Genomic DNA, 22,595 nt, shown 5'->3' on the forward strand with positions numbered 1-22,595 from the left:
GCCTCCATCATCCGTAAATGGAAGAAGTTTGGAACCACCAGGACTCTTCCTAGAGCGGGCCGCCCGGCCAAACTGAGAGATCGGGGCAGAAGAGCCAAAGTCAGGGAGGTGACCAAGAACCCGATGATCACTCTGACAGAGCTCCAGCATTTCTCTGTGGAGCGAGGAGAACCTTCCAGAAGAACAACCATCTCTGCAGCACTCCACCAATCAGACCTGTATGGTAGAGTGGCCAGATGGAAGCCACTCCTCGGTATATGGCCCGCTTGGAGATTGCCAAAAGGCACCTGAAGGACTCTCAGACCGTGAGAAAAAGAATTCTCTGGTCTGATGAAACAAAGATTGAACTCTTTGGCCTGAATGGCAAGCGTCATGTCTGGAGGAAACCAGGCACTCCTCATCACCTGGCTAATACCATCTCTACAGTGAAGCATGGTGGTGGCAGCATCATGCTGTGGGGATGTTTTTCAGCAACAGGAACTGGGAGACTAGTCAGGATTGAGGGAAAGATGAATGCAGCAATGTACAGAGACATCCTTTATGAAAACCTGCTCCAAAGCGCTCTGGACCTCTAACTGGGGTGAAGGTTTGTCTTCGTCAATGACCCTAAGCACACAGCCAAGATAACAAAGGAGTGGCTATGGGACAACTCTGTAAATGTCCTTGAGTGGCCCAGCCAGAGCCCAGACTTGAACCCGAATGAACACCTCTGGAGAGATCTGAGAATGGCGGAGCACCGATGCTCCCCATCCAACCTGATGGAGCTTGAGAGGTCCTGTAAAGGAGAATGAGAGAAACTGCCCAAAAATAGGTGTGCCAAGTTTGTAGCATCATACTCAAAAAGACTTGAGGCTGTAATTGGTGACAACGGTGTTTCAACAAAGTATTGAGCAAAGGCTGTAAATACTTATGTGCATGTGATTTTTTTTTGTTTTTCATTTTTAATACATTTGCAAAGATTTCAAACAAACTTCTTTCACGTTGTCATTATGGGGTATTTTTTGTAGAATTTTAAGGAAAATAATGGATTGAATCCATTTTGGAATAATAAGGCTGTAAGATAACAAAATGTGGAAAAAGTGAAGCGCTGTGAATACTTTTCGGATGCACTGTACCTGCTTGATGACATTTATGTCATTGCCACACATTGATTTCAAATTAGGTCACTGCCAACAAGCAGTTAAAGTGACACTAAGCTCACATTTTTATAATAAAATAAAATAAGTGCAACATGTTTGAAGGTAAAATATACTTTCCATATATATATATATATATATATATATATATATATATATATATATATATATATACACACACACACACACACACACACACACACATACATATACATATATATATACATATATATATATATATATATAAATATATACTCTTCCTTTTGTTTCATCTCTTAAATGCAAGCTTTTGCTACTATTCTCAGACTTCCTATACTATGCTATGTTCGTTCTCCTTGCCTCCCCCTGTGTGAACATGTTTAAGATAGGGTTGATTCACTAAAGTTAAAAACACTGTGCACTTTGCAAGTGCAGTTGCTCCAGATCTTAGTAAATGAGCTAAAGCTTCACTTTGCAAAGAATAGCCAATCACATGCAAGGGAAAAAAAAAAAAGAGCATTTTTGCTTGCACATGATTGGATGATGGAATTCAGCAGAGCTTTCCCCCATTTACTAAGCTCTGGAACGATTGCACTTACAGTGTGCAACTGCACTTTGCAAAATGGGCAGTGTATTTGCCTTTAGTAAATCAACCCCTTTGCCTGATGTATCTCTTCAAGAAAGCATAGGCAGCATGGATGCAGGAGAGGTAAGTATTTATTTTGCAGATTTTTTTACAATTTTATTTGATTTTTTATGAAATTAGCTTCAGCCGCTAATGTAGGCCTAGGCTTAAGCTGGCCATATGCCATTAGAATTCTGGTCGAAAGTCTTTGTTTTCAGAATATTAATTTTATTTTTGCATAGCTGTTTTTAATGTAGGTACAAGAAAATTTGAAGGAGCAGTCTGAAACTATGAATGTAGTTTTCATTCTGGAAAATTTGGACCTAATGTAGTGAAACATGTTTAATATATCTGGGATTCTATTCAAATAGCAGATCTGGATTCAATTTTAAGAGCTTTCAAGGAAAATTTGTTGACTCAATGATGGTGAGAGAATGCTGGGATGAACGATCTTCCAGAATTTCCATCCAAACGTTTGAACAAGATCCTACTGCTCTATGGCCAGTTTTGGTGCCAGAGTGCAAAGAATGTAATGCAAATTCCAAGCACAGAGCTTGTTCTCTCTGGCTTGCACCTTCTGAATTTGCAGTCAATAGTGGTATGGATCAAGATAACCTACCTATATCAGTTTTGATCAGTTCACGGTATCAGTTGGATTTGGTGGTAGGTTGTGTTGAGCCTTTTATACCCTACATTTCCAAGCTCTGGTCTAAATTTGCGCAAAAGCACATCCCAGGCTTCAGAGCTCTCCAAGAAAACATGCAAGCACGTGGAGCTTTAGTTGTAAATCCATTTTTTTATTGTTTAGATTTGTAGTTTTCAGTTTGAAAGACAAAATTTCAGGCTTTTTTTAACCTTTTTTGTCCCAGGAATCTTTTCAGGAGCAGGGATAGTCTCAAGCTTTCATAAGTCAGCTCAAGCATCCACACAGATATCTTATTATCAGTATAAAAATTCTCCGCTTTCGTTTTACTGTCACCTGCTCTTTTGTGTTTTTTTTTTGTTTTTTTTGTGCAATACTTTTTGTAATCCTCGTAACATCTGGTCGTCTAGCAGGTTTGGGTAATCCTATTTCTAAACTTGCCACTTTATCTGTGAGAGACTATCCTCCCCTATTTGATTTATTGAATAAACCCACTGATCTCTTTGAAGCTCAGTGCGTTTACACAAGGGGCAGAGTTTTAATGTCTGGAGCAAAGAGAAGAGGAAATGGGTTATGCTTATGGCAGCCAATCCTATTCCTTCTTTTTCATATGAAAGTAGAAAATGCATTAGTTGCTTTGGTAATAAATTATTAAGTTCCATCTTATAGTAGGTTGGGCATTAGTTATTTTAAAATGTAAGTTTACTCCTAAACGTTTGCTATGGGCAACAAAATTTTTTCCTTTGAGGTTAAAAAATAAGCCCCAGCATTTCTGGGGTAAGAAATAAACCCCAGCTTACAGTTAGAAATAAACCCTAGCATCCCTGGGGTAAGAAAAAAGCCCCAACCTATGGTCACATACCCTGCTGGGAATTGTAGTACCTAGCACTGCTGCTGAGGAATAGCAGCTCTTCAAAATGGAAACCCTAACTGCACTCCATTTTATTATGTTGGTAACCTACCCAACACTCCTTAATAACAAAGCAGTAGTGTGAAGTAATCCATAGCAAACACTCAGAACATACCCCCTGCAGTGTTTCTATACATTTGACATTTTTCAGACTATTTGCTATTTTTTATGATCTGAATAACAGCATGCAAAAAGAACAATGACATATTTAGTGATGATTTTATGTGATTTTAGGGTGATTGGTTGTTGTTTTTAATCATTTGTGCACCAAATACTATCAGATATCATTTAGCTTTTAATTTAGCAGTATTCTGAACAGTTATCAGTATTAATAACGTTTGTAGAAAATTATCATCTGCTAAGAATGACTTTTAACAAAAAGAAAAAGGAATTGAACTTCTATGTCCCATTTGACTCATTCTTCGAAGTTGATTTTGAACATTATAATTGTCATTGTTGTCCATTGTATCTTATACAAAAACACCATCCTCATTATGGCTATCCTTATAATGACCAAATTCATGGCAATTCTCAAATAATTGTATCCACTGTCTACAGGCTTTTGATCACCAATTAAAATAATTGAAACTGTTGATGGTATGTTGTCTTTATATCTCTGATCATTTGGTGAAAGTTAGTTAAAATGGTTTTAAATTGTGCAATATGCACATTCGACTTGCCTTATGTGGCATAGTGTACATCTACCCAACAATTACAATTAGTTGGTTAGCTATTCATCCCTAAATGAGCCCCCCAAGCTCCAGATCCTGCTAGGATTTTTACCTAACACTATGGGTAGTGCACATTAGTTGGTTTGATGTTCTCCTGAGGAATGGGTCATAAGTGCTCCAAATTTAAAGCATCACTGTTAAGGCTCAAACATAGGGATGTAAGACTTTTACTTTAAAAATAATAACACAAGCCTTCTTTGAGCTTTGTCCAAGCTCAAACAACATACATCGATGCCCTTATGTATAAGCCCTCAGAGTTGGTCTAAATAGAGAGCTAATCAAGATTTCTTTTGGTCATTAAGGTAAATTAGACTTTTAAAACCCTGTTGTTTTTTTAAGTAGTGTTGAAGAAGAAAGGCTAATATCATGCATTTCCGATCTCAGGTTGACCTGGCATGGATCAGATGGCAGAGTATCACCTGGTGATGTCTCTGCTTAGTGCAATTTGACAACTGCAGGCCACATCTCATTCTTTAAATATAAGTTCATTACATCAGTACACAACATGAGACAACATCATCAAATGACAAGATTCTTTAGTACATTTTAGAGCATTCTCTGTGTGGAGCTGCTTATCCCAGGAACAAAGCCTTGTGGCCTTAAAAATTTGTGTTGCATCCCCAATAAGATCACCCTGCAGATCCAGGTGTCAGCAAGCACTAAGGATCTGGACTAAATTTTGATCTGTGAAATTCTGACTACTCACTTCTAATTTACATTGGGTTACTAAACATTGCTAATCTTAGAAAATGTAGTTACATTTATCAAAATGTCTAAATAACCTGTCTGTGTTGTCCTTAATACCGTGATAGGCATATTTGGAGGCAACACAGACAATTCTTCTTTCAGACCCTTTGATTACAAGAGACTGTTGATGACATTCAGTAACCCATGGCTTAATGGAAGTCATTCCCACAATCAGCACGCATCAGAGGTGATATATAACTCCTAGCAACCAATCAGAAATAAGCTTTCATTACCCTGCCAACCTAAGCTTGTAGAAAGCTGGCATCTGAATCCAAAGATCTTATGGGAGTTGGATCTTGTCTAAATTTACACCTTTGTTCAACTAAATTTGGCTATGGGATATTTCATTGTTGATGCGCCCTTTTTAATTATAGAAGGTTGGGAGGTATGTGTTTGCTATGGGTTACTGCATATCATTGTTCTGTACAAAATGATATACATATAGAGTAAATCCAAATAACTGTTTACACCCAAACCCCCCCCCACCGCCCTCCTGTCATACCTTATTTGTCTTCTTTCGCTGAGATTTAGTGCAATTTCCCATCGCTCGTCTGTGAGCTGGTTGGTTGCATTGCCTGCTCTAGGTGTTCTGACTGTGTTTCAAGCCATGAATGCATGTATATAGTGTAAAAAAGTTGCCTCTAAGGAGTACAGAAATGCCTGTTGATGTATTGTGGTACAGATGCTTCTGAGTGTGATGATATATGTATGTGGATGTATCAGGCTGTGTATTTCTAGCTCTCTGCTGAGTTATGGAGGGGGGGGGGGGGGTAGACCTGCTGCTAGGGATTAAAGATTTCAATGAGAGCACAAGCCCTGTGAGAGGACAGTTGGATAGAGTGAAAGAGAGGGATACTAAGATGGAATCACATAAAAGAAAGTGGGAACACAGTTATAACACATGCAAGGGCAAAAGGGAGGTTGGTAAAAATTTAGGCTTGGTATATGGCAAAAATAAATTTGCAGGAACTCACATCCAGTGATTTATATTTCACTCATCTGAACACAAAAAATAAAAATGTGACCGCTTGCTGTGTGCCGCTTTACTTTATGCATTTCTTTCTACTTGCAGTGTCCTAATGGATAAGCCTCAAATACTGAGTGTACAAGGCCAAGGGATATTAAAGACTAAATATAGACAAATGCAAAAATTTTCAATCGGTCAGATCAGGCCTCCCTTTCTTGTACATTACAAAGAAATACAAGAGCCTAAATAAAGCAAAGATTGTACAGAAAAAGTATCAAAGTATTCAATAATACAAAATTTAGGATTTACAGTGTACATTGAAACTTTTTTTCAATCAACTAATCAGAGATTTCCAATCTGTATATGGCTACTATTGATATACTGTGTAACCAAACAGTTTTTAATTTTTTTCCTATACCAAAAGTGTCAGTATAATATCTATTGTAGCGCTATTAATTTCCTGACATAAAAAGAAAAAAAAATCCTCATGCATTTCTTAATAACCTTGTTTATTGTTTCGTCCTCAATGACCGTAAGAAGACATAATAAAGGATTACATATTACATATAACTTGAAGATCAAAATTGTCAGCTATGGACCTAGTTAATTGCGACCTAACTCCCACACCATATATATATATATATATATATATATATATATATATATATATATATATATATATATATATATATATAAAGGTCCTCTCAGTTCTTTTTTTTTTTTTATGTAGTGGTATGCATCAGATACACTATATCGTCAAAAGTATTGGGACGCGTGCCTTTACACACACATGAACATTAATGGCATTCCAGTCTTATGCCCTGTACACACGGTCGGCCTTTGTTCGGACATTCCGACAACAAAATCCTAGGATTTTTTCCGACGGATGTTGGCTCAAACTTGTCTTGCATACACACGGTCACACAAAGTTGTCGGAAAATCCGATCGCTCTATACGCGGTGACGTAAAACACGTACGTCGGGACTATAAACGGGGCAGTGGCCAATAGCTTTCATCTCTTTATTTATTCTGAGCATGCGTGGCACTTTGTCCGTCGGATTTGTGTACACACGATAGGAATTTCCGACAACGGATTTTGTTGTCGGAAAATTTTATCTCCTGCTCTCCAACTTTGTGTGTCGGAAAATCCGATGGAAAATGTCATGTGTACGGGGCATTAGTCTGTAAATTCAATGTTGAGTTGGCACACCCCTTGCAGCTATAACAGCTTCAACTCTTCTAGAAAGGCTATCCACAATGTTTAGGAGTGTGTCTATGGGAATTTTTGACCATTATTCCAGAAGCACATTTGTGAGGTCAAGCACTGATGTTGGACAGCATAAAAAGAAATAACTCCTGTGCACAAGTGGATGGCCAGACAGATGATACAACGACACCTTGCTGCCCTCAAGGATGGGGAATCCTAATAAACAACAAGATAAAAAGAAAAGAGGGGCGCACCAGCCATGTGCATTATCTTTTTGTAAAAGTATTTATTAAATAAAATAGTAAAGGAAATTACTCACAACTCAGACTGCTGAGCTCTGATGAAGAAGGGATGTTCCCTTCGAAATGCGTCAGTTGGTAGTGATGCTTGTGTGCTCCACGATCATTGGAAGGTTTTGCTCATCATAGAACCGCTTGCTGCTAGTCAGTGCAGTCTTCACATTGCACCTTGTTCCACTACCGTTTGTGAGTAATTTCCTTTACTATGTTATTTAATAAATACTTTTACAAAAAGATAATGCACATGGCTGGTGCGCCCCACTGATGTTGAACAATAAGGCCTGGCTTGCAGTCTCTGGTCTAATTCATCCTAAAGGTGTTATATCGGGTTGAGGTCAGGACTGTGCAGGCCAGTCAAGTTTCTCCACCCCAAACTCGCTCATCCATGTATTTATGGACCTTGCTTTGTGCACTGGTGCGCAATCATGTTGGAACAGGAAGGGTCCATCCCCAACTTGTTCCCACAAAGTTGGGAGCATGACATTTTCCAAAATGTCTTGGTACGATGACGCCTTAAGAGTTCCCTTCACTGGAACTAAGGGGCCAAGCCCAACCCCTGAAAAAACAACCCCACACCATAATCCCCCTCCACTAAATAATTTGCCAGAACCGATGTAGTCCTGTACCAGCGCGTGATCATTTTGTAGGTGGTTTCTTGATACTCACTACAGAGGGAAGACTTCTGCGCAAAGAAAAGTATGCATTCCTTCTGTGGTTCAGTGAAGGTGACATGCAGATCCAAGATAGGTCCAAGACGGCATGTAAGTCTAATAGAGCTTTATAAGAAGTAGAGAGGGACCCCTGGATCAGACCCTCACTCAAGCGGAGCTCCTCAAAAAAGAGTGGAGCTTCTGAGAGAAGAGTGCAGGTTTAAGCAAGGATCCTATAAAATGTGAGAGCTGGATAGCTCTTCACTGATCCATTGCAAGTGGAGTCCAAGTAGTCAATATATTTTTAATAGGAACCTAGCCTGGAGGCTTAAAAAAAGGAAGGCCAGCTCTTAGTTCTTTTCACAGTTTTACTTAACCTGAAACACAACTGTCCATTAAGTCCACTCCACATGGGGCAGGCTCTGCCAGGAGTCCACCTGCTCAGAGGGGAATCTGTCCGCTGATCCCTGCTGAGCAGGCAGATGGCTTGCCCGTGTTCGCTCTGCTTATGCAGAACAGACACAGCCCGCTCTCCTCTATGGGTGGTCGGATGTAAACAGATCGCCTGTCCGTTTACACCCAATGGCCATCTGATCCAAAAGACAAACAGGGAACAGATCCCCATCTATCTGTTCTTAGCGGATAGGATTGGAATGAATGTTGGCAGCTGTAAACAGACACATGTCCATTTACCCCCCCGGCACTCCATAGAGGACAATGGACACAATCAGTCCGCTGTGTGAAACAGTCTTAAGTAGGCTGCCTCATGAAATGCTTGCTTTGTCACCTTGCTGCCCAGTTTTTGCAACAAAAACCTCCTTGCCAAGTTCTCTTTTTACGGTAAGGCACTGTTTAGTCTTATGGGTTGTTTTCACCTTTTTCATTCTCTGTTGCATCTCAGTGTTGCTGATCCCCTGAAGCCTCTTTTCAGTCACTTTATGTTGACAAGCATGCACTCCAGTGATGGCTCCGTGGCATTTCTCAATGCAGGTTTCCTGGTGCATGATGTATATTAGAACGGCTACTTGTACTCTCCAGATGCCAGCGTGCGCCCACCCCCCTTTGAAACTATGATGCACAAAGCTTGCACATCTGAATGGTGGCTGAACCAACACAGGGTATAGATTTTTTTCCAATGTGACCCATGATAATTTTAAAATAACATATGTTAAAACATACTGTATATATAGTGCTATTTTTTTTTCACAATTAGCCGGGTTTATTTTTACACATAAAAAATGTTTCTAGCACATGACAAAGATATTTTCAAAGAAAACAAAGTCATTTTTTTTTCAATTTTGTATAAGCAATTTAAAAAGTAATGCCTTTTTATTATTTTATTAATTAATAATTAATCAATAATAATTTTTGTATGACAATAAAAATAAAAAAAAAATAAAAAACAATACCCGCCAGCAATGCCAATTTTTTTTTAATGATCTATATGCAACACACGTTTATGCACATGTATGCTCAGACCCATTAAAAGCGATGGGCTGCATTGAGATCAGGAAAATCTGTCTGAAAAAATGCCTTAATGCCTAAAAACTAGGCATTTTTAGGTGTATGTGTGCAAGAGGCCTAAAAATTGAATTAGGGCTAATAAAGTGTGACAAATGGTTAAAGACCAAAAAACAATAATACAATATATTGCAGCTTACCAGTCCTTTTGATTTGGTGGCTGCATTAATTTGCAATGTTTAAAGCTTTCTTGGCTTGGGGTGGCAATGCTCACTCATTCTTCTGTATCAGAACAGCACAAACAAGATATTGTCAAAAAACCCTGCCCCTCTATTCTCTCCATAATATAGAGAGACATGGGTCTGTAGTAGTCAGAGATAGCTGAGAGCAATGTAATAAATACCGGTCAGCACAGGCAGAGAACAAGAAGTTATCAGCATACAACCTTTCTGGCAAGATTTCAGTAGTTTATTTAACAGACCAAAATAACAGAAATTTAAAGTTAGGTTAGGTTAAAACAGAATGACTTATTAAAAAAAAAGGTAAGTTATTTTTATCAATGTTATTTATTTATTTTTTTTTTTATGGCACAACTGCAAACCTACCAAGACATGGCCGTCCACAGGACAACCATTAGTCATGCACTCCACAAATCTGGCCTTTATAGAAGAGTTGCAAGAAGAAAGCTATTGTTGAAAGAAAGCCATAAGAAGTCCCATTTGCAGTTTGCGAGAAGCTATATGGAGGACACAGCAAACATGTGGAAGAAGGTGCTCTGGTCAGATGAGACCAAAATATAACTTTTTGGCTTAAAAAGCAAAACGCTATGTGTTGGAAAACTAACACTGCACATCACCCTGAACACACCATCCCCACCGTGAAACATGGTGGTGGCAGCATCATACTGTGGGGATGCTTTCTCCAGCAGGGACAGGAAAGCTGGTCAGAGTTTATGGGAGGATGGATGGAGCCAAATACAGGGCAATCTTAGAGGAAAATCTGTTATGCCCCGTACACACGGTCGGATTTTCCGATGGAAAATGTCCGATCGGAGCGTGTTGTCGGAAATTCCGACCGTGTGTGGGCTCCATCGGACATTTTCCATCGGATTTTCCAACACACAAAGTTGGAGAGCAGGAGATAAAATTTTCCGACAACAAAATCCGTTGTCGGAAATTCCGATCGTGTGTACACAAATCCGACGGACAAAGTGCCACGCATGCTCAGAATAAATAAAGAGATGAAAGCTATTGGCCACTGCCCCGTTTATAGTCCCGACGTACATGTTTTACGTCACCGCGTTTAAAACGATCGGATTTTCCGACAACTTTGTGTGACCGTGTGTATGCAAGACAAGTTTGAGCCAACATCCGTCGGAAAAAATTCTAGGATTTTGTTGTCGGAATGTCCGAACAAAATCCGACCGTGTGTACAGGGCATTAGAGTCTGCAAAAGACTTGAGACTGGGGCGGAGGTTCACCTTCCAACAGGACAACAATCCTAAACATACAGCCAGAGCTACAATGGAATGGTTTGGATTAAAGCATATTCATGTGTTAGAATGGCCCAGTCAAAATCCAGACCTAAATCCAATTGAGAATCTGTGGCAAGACTTGAAAATTGCTGGTCACAGATGTTCTCCATCCAATCTGACAGAGCTTGTGCTATTTTTCAAATAAAAATGGGCAAAAATGTCACTCTCTAGATGTACAAAGCTGGTAGAGACATACCCAAAAAGACTTGCAGCTGTATTTGCAGCAAAAGGTGCTTCTACAAAGTATTGACTCGGGGGGGCTGAATACAAATGCACGCCACTATTTTCACATATTTATTTTTAAAAAAATTTGAAAACCATTTATCACTTTCCTTCCACTTCACAATTGTGTGCCACTTTGTGTTGGTCTATCAAAAAAAAATCCCATATAAATTTTTTCGTTTTTGGTTGTAACATGACAAAATGTGGAAAATTGCAAGGGGTATGAATACTTTTTCAAGGCACTGTATACCGCGACAGGGCATCCCTTCAGTGCGAAATCATGTACTTGTACGTGATTTCGTTTCCTGGGTCTAGGGAGTGCGCCGCCGGTGACCGTCTCCCGCTTTGATTGGACACAGCGGGAGCCAATCAGCGGGTCCGGCAGTACCTGCCGATCGTTCCCAAGGCAGACAGAACAAAGTTCTGCCTATGTAAACAAGGCAGATTGCCATTCTGTGACAGGAGAAGACAGAGATTTTGTGCTTCTGCTAAACAGGAACACAGATCTCTGTCTTCTTACAGTACAAGAACCCCCCCCCCCCCCCCACAGTTAGAAAGCACTCCTGGGGAACACATTTAACCCTTTGATTGCCCCTGATGCTAACCCCTTTCCTGCCGGTGTCATTAGTACAGTTACAGTGTGTATTATTTAGCACTGATCACTGTATTAGTGTCACTGGTCCCCAAAAAAGTGTCAAAAGTGTTACTCAGTATCTGATTTGTCTGCCGCAATATTGCAGTCCCCACTATAAGTCGCTGATCACCGCCATTACTAGTAAAAGAAAAAAAATAAATAAAAATTCCGTGAAAATATTCCATAGTTTGTAGACGCTATAACTTTTGTGCAAACCAATCAATATATGCTTATTGGGATTTTTTTTACCAAAAGTAAGTAGCAGAATACATATTGGCCTAAATTGAAGAAGAAATGAGATTTTTTACATTATTTTATTGGATGTGTTTTATAGCAGTATGTAAAAAATATAGTTTTTTTCAAAATTGTCTTTTTGTTTATAGTGCAAAAAATAAAAACCGCAGATCTTATTTGATATATAATATAATTGATCAAATACCACCAAAGAAATCTGTATTTGTGGGAAAAAAAGGACATCAATTTTATTTGTGTACAGCGTTGCATGACCACGCAATTGTCAGTTAAAGTAATGGAAAAAATGGCCTGTTCATGAAGGGGGGGGGATAAACCTTCCGGAGCTGATGAGGTTAAAATAGAAATGAAAGGCAAAACATTTGTGTATACATGTAAAAAATATTATTTATTATAATTATTTTACCTTTTTTTCCCCTTCTTTACAAGTGATCACATACTGTCTGTTCTCAGCTGCATAAGGAGCTTAGAGATCTAGGGGTGGAGAAACGGCAGCACATTGATCTTCCCAGTAAATGGCTGTGGGGGGGTGTTGGGACAAGTCTGATCAGGACAAGGCTGATTGGTGGTAAGTAGCGGTGCTATTGTCCCCCCCTACCCTGTACTGGTGCTTAGTAGCAGTGGTATTTAACCGCCCCACCCACATTGGTGGTCAGTGCCAGTATTTTTGTGAACTCTCCACAATGGTGTTCGTTGCTTAACCCCTTGACGACAGACTCACGCCGATATACGTCGGCAGAATGGCACGTACAGGCATATTAACGTACCTGTACGTTGCCCTTTAAGACGCAGCATTGTGGGCGTACGCACGCCGCAGGCTCCGTGAGTGTGATCGCGGGTCCCACGGACTCAATATCCGCAGGGATACCCGCGATCGTCTCACGGAGAGGAAGAACGGGGAAATGCTGATGTAAACACGCATTTCCCCATTCTTCCTAGTGACAGGACACTGATCACAGCTCCCTGTGATTGGGAGCGGTGATCAGTGTTGTGAAACACGTAGCCCACCCCCCCCCCACAGTTAGAAAACATCCCTAGGACACACTTAAACCCTGCAGTGCCCCCTACTGGTTAACCCCTTCACTGCCAGTCACATTTACACAGTAATCAATGCTTTTTTAATTGCACTGATCACTGTATAAATGTGAATGGTCCCAAAATAGCGCCAAAAGTGTCTGATCTGTCCGCCATAATGTCGCAGTCTTGATAAAAATCGCAGATCACCGCCATTACTAGTAAAAAAAAAATTATTAATAAAAATGCCATAAAACTATCCCCTATTTTGTAGACGCTATAACTTTTGTGCAAACCAATCAATAAACACTTATTGCAATTTTTTTTACCAAAAATATGTAGAAGAATATGTATCGGCCTAAACTGAGGAAAAAAAATGTTTTTTATATATTTTTTGGGGATAGTTATTATAGCAAAAAGTAAAAAATATTGCGTTTTTTACAAAATTGTCGCTCTTTTTTTGTTTATAGTGCAAAAAAAAAAAAACGCAGAGGTGACCAAATACCACCAAAAGAAAGCTCCATTTGTGGGGAAAAAAGGATGTCAATTTTGTTTGGGAGCTACGTCGCACGACCGCGCAATTGTCAGTTAAAGCAACACAGTGCCGAATCGCAAAAAGTGCTCTGATCTTTGGCCAGCCAAATGGTCCGGGGCTGAAGTGGTTGTTTACCTGATAACTGACTTCTGTGCCGCCCTCTCTCCCAAATGAGGCCTGAATATGTTTGTACTGTTGGGCAGAGATCACTCCGCCTGACAGTACTGTCTCTATTTTAGTGCCCTAGAACCACACTGCAACTTTGTAGAGTTCCAACAAGGGGAGGTCCCTGCCCAGGACATGGGGGCTGCGTGCTGGGCACCAATGGTCTATTAATTGCAGATTGAAATATTGTATAAGTGCTTGTTACAATTATTATTACATTTACATTTACACTTTTGGAGAAAAAAGGTGCAATTGTCATTTACAGCTAAAACAGCTGCTGAGAGCAGCTATGACACAAAGATAGAACTCCACATTTTTTTTCCAAGCGATTTACAAATGAAGGCTACAATAGTAGCTTTTGCTCATAAATAAATGCAGAGAGGTGCCAAGCTGCCACTCTGACAGCTAAAACCCTCAGAATATTCAGGATGAGCAGGACAAATCCTAGTGTAATTATCATGGATTTGTTGTCCATTTTATGGCCATTCTGTGCTCTGTTAATTAGCAGCACTGCCAGAGCTTCTAATACAGAGGGTGGATATCTCATTGAAAGCTACCCTACTGCTTATACAGAAAGAGCCATAGAAGAGCCATAGAAGACTGGTGGAAGAGACTCCTAGCACAGCTGTGCCCCTTTCTCCCCCTCTGCAGCATGGTGTCGACCTAGGTGCATCCTATGCCTCTGCCTTATCCTGGTCTTGACAAGACAGTAGCACAAATGGGAGATACATTGTCACCCTATATCAAAAAAGTCCTTGAATAATGACCTTCATTATGGGATCACCCTGAATTATTTCTAAGAAAACTGCAGATTTTAAACTATCGAAGGTGACTTTGAAGGAACTTATGTGAGATTTCCATTTTTGGCTTAACATATACTTTAATAAAAATGTGAACACTATATTCATTTCTTAAGGAATGATTAGGGTGTAAATAGTCAGAAAAGCCCGCAGCAAAAGAAAAAAGAAGAAATAAGCGCAGGGCTACACGAAATGGGACCCTGTAGGCTGGGCCAGTGAGGGTTAAATTATTTCCTGAAGTTAACTTGAGCTCACAGGTGATTGGTCAGAGCGGTGTGAGGGGGAGGCAGTGCAGAGAGGAGGTCAGAGGTGCAGACTTCCTGTCAGCACACGAGGATAGGAAAAGCTCCCGCCCGCCCGCCTTAATTATTTGAGATTGGTTGCATGGGGAATTGATAATGTTGGTTTGTTTTCTGTGTTTGTTGTTTTCCTTTTGTGTTTTATTTTCTCTTGGGAAGGCGGTTGGGTCTTTGGAGGCATTTGGAAGTAAAATGATGGAATTAAAGGTTTGGGACACATCTGAGGTATGGGTCCCCGGTGAATACCAGTTACGTGGTTAACTGGGAGTTTATGGTTATCTGCTGAAGGTGGTTAGCCCCCGAGTCGGATGCAAAGCTACAGGGACTATAAATGGTTAAGCAGATATAAGGTAAAGAGTTGGATACGTAGTGCCTCCAAGGATTGGCAACCAAAAAGTTTATGCTTTGTTTGGTTTATACTGTTAATTATTATATTTGATAAAGAGGGCGTAAATGGCCAGTTTTATCCCAACCTTTGGTGTCATTTTTAGTAGCAATAATAAGGGGCTACAATATGGGTCAAAAGTTATGGGTATTAGAGGTAAAATATAAGACAGTATACATAGGGGTTACCTTTTCATGACTATTCTTCTATGTTCAGCAGTGATCATCCTTGCACATTCTAATAAATGAATGCATTGTGCTTGTGTGGGAGTAAGCGTTGCATTGCATTTGCATCACCACTTGCTAATAAAATGTCTTGACACTCATTTAATGAGTTCTTTTAGGTCAGGTTTGATTTGAAGTGAAAACAACAAACTCTGTAAGGTTAATTAAGCTTAACTTGCCCCCCAACCCCACCCACCCATGCTTACCTGAGCCTGTTCTCGATCCAGCAATGTGCGTCTCTCTCTCTGCTCTCTCTCCTCACAGGGCAGATTGATAGCAGAGGGAGCCAATGGCATTTAGATCCTGTGATTAGGGAGCAGGGGGCAGGGCCGAACAGCCCTCTCTGTGTCAATGGAAGCACACAGCCCAGCTTGGGAGTGAGCCCACAAGTGTGCCACCTTAGGAAGCAGCTTGATGGTGTGAGGCTCCCAGCGTCGCAATGATGCAAAGTGGACGCAAAACGGGAGGATGACAAGGAGGATGTTCAAGACCTCAAGCCGTGCCGTGAACTGTGGCAAATGCCAACAAGCAAAGAGGGAATCCAATGCAGCCACACCCCTGTGGGGATAAGTTTCCAGGTCCCCCCTTCGGGGTTTGGGGGCACCCATGCGCGCCCGCTCCGAGGGACCACATTTTGCTTGGAGGCCCTGATTTCCTGCTGTGTCACGCTCTGTGATTTCATCAGCCTTTGGGCATGAGGGTGTCATTTTTCAGATCCTGCCCCCAGGGGTGTGGCTGCTTTGGATTCCCTCTCTGCTCATTGGCAATTGCCGCAGTTCAGAGCTTGAGGTCTTGGACATCCTCCTTGTCACGTGGCCCCTCCCCTTTTGCGTCCATGTTGCGACGCGATGCATAGTGTTGTGTTTGAAGCAGCATGGAGGGGTATATAAGGACCCATGTGGCAGAGGCCATATTGTTGGGATCTCTGGGAGCCTCACACCATCAGGACGGACTTTAGGTATGCCTGCATATACCAGAGACCATGAATATTACACAGTCATTATAGCAAATACAATCTTGGCAAACCTGTGTACCCCTTTTGTTTTTTCATAGATAGCCCTATTTGTGCCTGTGAATGCTTGAAAGGCCCACTTTCTTCCTTTGGAGTCTTTTGACCCATGGATGGGTTTCTCTATTTAAAACGGAGGCAAGTACTTTTTAGCATGAAACCCCTGTAAAGTAGCAGTTTGTGCTCCAATTATATATATTACCTCCGACTCATATTACTCTAACAATACACCTGTAACCTAATTAACCTAATTAACATGAGCTAATTAACTAATCCCTTTAGACAGCCTAGATGACTCAGACATGACCTTTAGGCCAGACTGGCTGTCTTGTAGTTCAGAAAATCCAATCAACATTATTACAATAGCAGAGTTAATTAAACACAAACAACAATGGGGATCTAATGACTCTTAGATCCCATACTAGAGACTTATTTACAATACACATTTTAGCAGACAACAGACAAGTAGCTGGAATTGATGACATTAGTATTTAACAGTAGGAGTCCAATATGGCAAATCCAGGGTCCCCAGAGTCTGTGTGTCCTGGGGGACCAGGAACCGAATCCACAGTAATACCACCTCAAGGGTCCCCAGGCATACAGCTCACAAAGAGCACCGTTCCCCCAAATGCCAGGGCCCACAATCGATCGGCAAGAGGCTAGCATACAGTCCCCTCCAAAAGTCTCTCTCCCGGCTAGGTCTGTCACACTGTATATCTAACTAAGCTTAAAACTGCTCCCACTCACCTTCTAACTCCTACTGTATACAAATTGCCCTGTAAAAGGAAGATGCATATACTTACCTATTCTCAGGGCTCTTCAGTCTAGTCAGGTGATTTACCCAGCAGCCAACTTCAGGGGAGAGTAGAGATCACCAACCACGGAGGAAAATCCTGGGGGCTGACATCACCCATAGGCTCACTATGAGGCATCCGTTGTTGGCTATCCCTCCTCTTCCCTAAAGCTGGCTACTGGGAGCTGATCAGGTGAATGGACTAGAGTGCCCTGAGAATAGGTAAGTGCATACATATTCCTTCTACAGGGCAGTTAGAAAAGAACAGGGTTTCTCAGGTTCCTAAGGGGTTGCTAGGGGTTCCTTGAGAAATGAGCAATGTCTTCCTCTCAGATAAGTTCCCACTGACACCTTTGATCTTTTTTAGCTATCTGTAAAGTGGTAATTCTTCCAAATTAACTACAAGTGTGCAGAGCATTCTTCTCACTGACCATTAACCTCCCTGGCGGTATGATTATGTCAGGTTTTTGATGCTGAAAGCGGTACAATTATTTTGCATGGAAATTTGGCGTTTTATATTGTAGGCCTGTAATTCTTAGGAATAATTCACTTAAATCTGTCCAAACCAGAGTCTAGTAGACATCCCGGTAATGATAAAGTTTGAAACACAAAATCATAAATTATAATATAATAAATAACTATAAATAATAATATAATAATCATACATTTTATTCAATAAATTTTAGTCAATAATATAATCAAATCAAAAACACTGAAATTTTTTTGGGCTAAACAAGGGTGCATTATTACTAGTCATATTGCTTAAGTAAACATCACAGGTATGGTAAATTTTGAAACATGGGACTGCACAAAGTCCGACGTCACAATCAGGACAATAGAACCTGGTTTCCTTTCTGATTTTCCTTCCAGTGTCATCACGCTTTGAGCAACAAACCCATGCACATCCTTGTGGGTGCTGACTTTTTTTCAGTTGGTGGGATGTGGTCCATGAAGTGACGACCAGTCAGGTGTTCCGGGTTGACAACACCAGCAGCACGATGTTCACCTCTATTTACAGCCATTGGTGTTTGGTGGTTCAAAAAGATCAGTTTGGCAGCTTTCCAAACAAAGTCAGCGTGAACCACAGGCTTGTCACTCTTTTTTTTTTGTAGAATGAAGGCATTCCAGCATTCCATAAGCATTGCTCAAGAAGATGCTTGAAGATCTTCTTGTAATACTTTTTTTGTTGTTTTCTCATTCCTGGATAAAATGTCATTGCCTGGTCGGCTCTGTCAACACCTCCCATGGTAAAATAAAAACACCTCCCATGGTGTTGTTGTAGTCTATCACCACTTGTGGTTTCATGATGTCTTTCCCACCTTTTGTGTGTACCATGACAGTGGAGGTGTTATGAATTGTACACATTAGGCACACATCTTTTTTGTCACGCCATCGCAGTGTCATCATTTTGCCTTTCTGCCAGGCAACCATTTCTCCTGTCTTGAGCTTCTTAATGCCAAAGATTAGCGGCATATCACGCCGGTTAGCCCTGACGGTTCCATAGGCATCCGTTTTGTTCTGTAGAAGGAACTCATAGAGTTCAGGAGATGTGTACAAATTGTCTGTAATTACACAATAGCCCTGATTTAGCAATAGCTCAATCAATGAAAGAACTGAAGATGTTGCCATTCCATAATTACTGTATTTTTGGTTAAATTTGGTTCCTTTCCTAGTGTATAGGACAGAATTCCAAATGTAACCAGTGCTCGATTCACATAGCATGAAGGATTTGATGCCAAATCGTGCTCTCTTTGACGCCATATATTGTATCCAGCTGAGCCTTCCCTTGTAGGCCATCAGACTTTCGTCTATGCTGATGTCTCTATCTGGCACATAGCTCTGTTGGAAATTTTTTTGAATCATTTGATATACCTCCCAAATCTTCTTGAGTTTGGGTGCTGGATGAGTAGTTTCATCAAATTCGTCATTATTTTCAAAGTGCAAATACTTCATTGCATTATGTGGGTCGGGGTTGAACTTGAAAGCCTATGGAGTAGTGCCCCTGGAGTGGCAGGCCAGGGGTGCCATAGAATCACTGTGTGTGGCAGACACTTTGATTTTGGGCACCAAGGTCACTGCACCATAACACGCTTTTTTAAGCACCTGCCTCTTGGGCCGGGCCTTTTGGCTAGGACCAGAGGAATTTTTTATTCCTGGCCGGAGGGCCTGGTCATTGTGTTACACAATGGCCACTTCTTTCACTCTCCTCTCCACTATCCCTTCCCCCACTTTTTATTTATTTTGATTGAAACCCTATGTTTGTCACGTCTTGTCTTACACGTTTTTGCACATTTGATTAGTAAGGATGCGGGTCCTCGGGCCAGCCCTGAACGTCTTGGGTGGGGGTGGACATGGCCTTCTGGCTTAGTTCGCCCTCTCTCATGGGGTCTCCCTTCGGGGGAGCCCCACCTAGTACTTGGGTGGGTCCTGTTTCGGCAGGCCCTCCAGAGAACGGGGTCTGTCTGGTTTCGGCCGGACAGACCATTGTAAGTACCTTTGTCCCCGCAGGAGCCTAACGCCCCGGGGGATCAGGGAATTGGCACGTCTTGTGTACCCGTGGCACTTTTTTGTGAGCACTCTTTATGTGTGTGCACATTTTTTATGCACCGGGTGAAGTTTTTGGGGTGTGTTTTGCACGCCATAGGCTTTAGAAAGAAAAAAAAAAAAAAAAAAAAAGAAAAAAGGATTAAATATCAGATATCCAAATCACCCCAAAAAATATATATAAAAAATGAAGAAAATTACCATAAGTATGGCTGGAAACACTAGTAGACATAAAGAATATTCATAATAAAAATAAAAAATAAAAATGATTACAGATGAAAAATGTATTAAAAGCACCCTAAAAAGCAGTAAATAGTAAACAATCCAAATAGTGTTATACAAATTGTGTGTATATAAGATATAAATTGTGATCGTACAAAAAGTGAAACACTGGTGGAAAAAATGGTGAAAACATAAAATTCAGATAAAAAATGTTTTTTTAAAAAATATGTGATGGTTATCCGTGCAGACAAAAACTACAAAAGTTAATAAATATATCCAGAAATTGTCCTATGTGTAAGAAAATCCCTGTGCAAAAAATCTGATGTGTATCCAAGCGATTCCGGATAGGTCTGCTGTGGTTGGTGTAAACCGTCTTATATGGAACCCCCTCTTGTGCCCCCACTCACCGGAGCGCCCAACCCCTGCAGGGGTATTGGGCATATGAATATAAATCCGGTGGCCAGAATTCCAGGCGATCGATGTCCCCCTCACCGACTCCTTCCCGCTTGTGTCACCGCTGTATTACTTTGTTAGTATCTTTAGGCTGCTGCTATGTTTCCAGAGGCCTACTGAACCTGTTGCCACATGGATGCCATGTGGCACATGGATGTGCCACATGGATGCCATGTGGCAACAGGTTCAGTAGCTCCTGATGAGTGGGGAAACACCCACGAAATGCGTCAAGCTTTGTTTTTGATGCCCCAGCTACATCTTATATTATACTCACTTGTACCATCTGTTTTTCCTAATTACATCAATTTTTTCTTACTCAGTAAGTGCACATTTACCATGTGGGTGCACCTGTTGGTACCAGGCATGTTGTTGCTAGCAATATTATGCTTTACTACTCCTTTCATTCAACATCAGATCATGTGCGGTTATATGTGTATATTCTTTATCATGCTTATGCTATGTGCACACTTCTTATACAAATATGAAATTAATATATTTTTTACTGTATATGAAATGAATACTTTTTTATTGTCTGTTATTTATTATAACCAATAAACTTTTCATAATGCAGTTCTAATATGGTCTATTTTACCTCCACTACCCAAGCGCTTCATTTAAAGTCCCAACTTCCTTTTTATTTTTACCTATAACTTTTGCACAAACCAATCAATATACGCTTATTGCAATTTTTTTTACCAAAAATATGTAGAAGAATACATATCGGCCTAAACTGAGGAAAAAAATATTTTTTTTTAATATATTTTTGGGGGATAATTATTATAGCAAAAAGTAAAAAATAATGCTTTTTTTTCAAAATTGTCGCTCTTTTTTTGTTTATAGCGCAAAAAATAAAAAACGCAGAGGTGATCAAATACCACCAAAAGAAAACTCTATTTGTGGGAAAAAAAGGACGTCAATTTTGTTTGGGTACAACATCGCACGACCGCGCAATTGTCAGTTAAATCGACGCAGTGCCGAATCGCAAAAAGTGCTCTGGTCAGGAAGGGGGTAAAATCTTCTGGGGCTGAAGCGGTTAAAAAGTGAACAAAAGTCCTGGATTACTTAACTCTAATGTAAAAATGCATATAAAAGCAAAGGAGAAGGCCTTCAAATAATACCAGGTTGAGGGATCATCATCGGTATTCAGACTTCTTTATAAAGAATGCAACAAGAAATGTAAGGGTGCAATTAGGATAGAACACGAAAAACACATAGCAAAGGAGAGCAAAAAAAATCCCAAGAAATTCTTTAAGTATGTAAACAGTAAAAAAGGGAGGACAGACCATATTGGCCCCATAAAGAATGAGGAAGGACATCTGGGTACAAAGGATGGGGAGATGGCAAAGGTATTGAATTTATTATTCTTCTCAGTCTTCACGAGGGAATTGGGGGGCTTTAGTAACCAAAACTGCAGTAAAAAAGGAAAAGAAAGGCGCCTCTAAGTGCAGTATGTAAAATTTAATAGAGTGCACAAAGGGTTAAAAGCACTTGTTTGTTGAGTTAAAAGACATGATAAAATCAGGAGTCCTCATCTGTGGCATGTGTCCATCCTCAGCACGGTGGTAGAGAGCAGTGTAGAGCCGTCCAGCAGCTGTAAAGCGTTCTCATGTGTGTTGAAAAGAGGAGGCAGCAGGGAAGCCTGTATTCACTGCGGGACACACAAGGCTGATGGTGTCAGTGTAGAGAAGGGGGTGGTAACGCGTTTCGGAGCATGTGCGGCTCCTTCGTCAGCACCCTCATGGCTAACAGAGGACAGAATTAGAATTAGACTTGGGAAACGTAACATTAATAAATCACCGGAACCGGATGGCTTGCACCCGAGAATACTTAGGGAACTCAGTCAAGTAATTGCCAGACCATTGTTCCTATTTTTACTGACTGTCTACTGACTGGAATGATACCAGCAGATGGGAGAAAAGCCAATGTAGTACCAAGATTTAAAAAGGGCCCAAAATACATCCCTGGGAATTACAGACCAGTTAGCCTAACATCGATAGCATGCAAACACTTGGAGGGGATGATAAGAGACTATATTCAAGATTTTAGTAATGAAAACAGTATCATTAGCGGTAATCAGCATGGATTAATGAAGAATCGTTCTTGCCAAACCAATCTATTAAAGAGGAAGTAAACCCGATGGGTTTTACTTCCTCTT

At 40.6% G+C, this 22,595-nt stretch overlaps 1 protein-coding gene across 7 annotated transcripts in view; it reads right to left on the minus strand.

Annotated features, from left to right (window-relative positions):
• Positions 1-22,595, minus strand: part of LOC141106496 (calcium-binding protein 2-like) — a 170,250-nt gene that overhangs the window by 73,957 nt on the left and 73,698 nt on the right. For 2 of the 7 annotated variants that reach the window (XM_073597306.1, XM_073597301.1), the window contains exon 1: positions 5,274-5,511. The exons of the other annotated variants lie outside the window; for them this stretch is intronic. In XM_073597306.1, coding sequence (XP_073453407.1) covers positions 5,274-5,315 — 42 coding nt within the window. In that variant the 5' untranslated portion in view covers positions 5,316-5,511. Of the gene's footprint in view, positions 1-5,273; positions 5,512-22,595 lie in introns of those variants that run through there. 7 annotated transcript variants of the gene reach the window in all.

The sequence above is a fragment of the Aquarana catesbeiana genome, linkage group LG08 (genome assembly GCF_042186555.1).
Source record: "Aquarana catesbeiana isolate 2022-GZ linkage group LG08, ASM4218655v1, whole genome shotgun sequence".
NCBI lineage: Eukaryota > Metazoa > Chordata > Amphibia > Anura > Ranidae > Aquarana > Aquarana catesbeiana.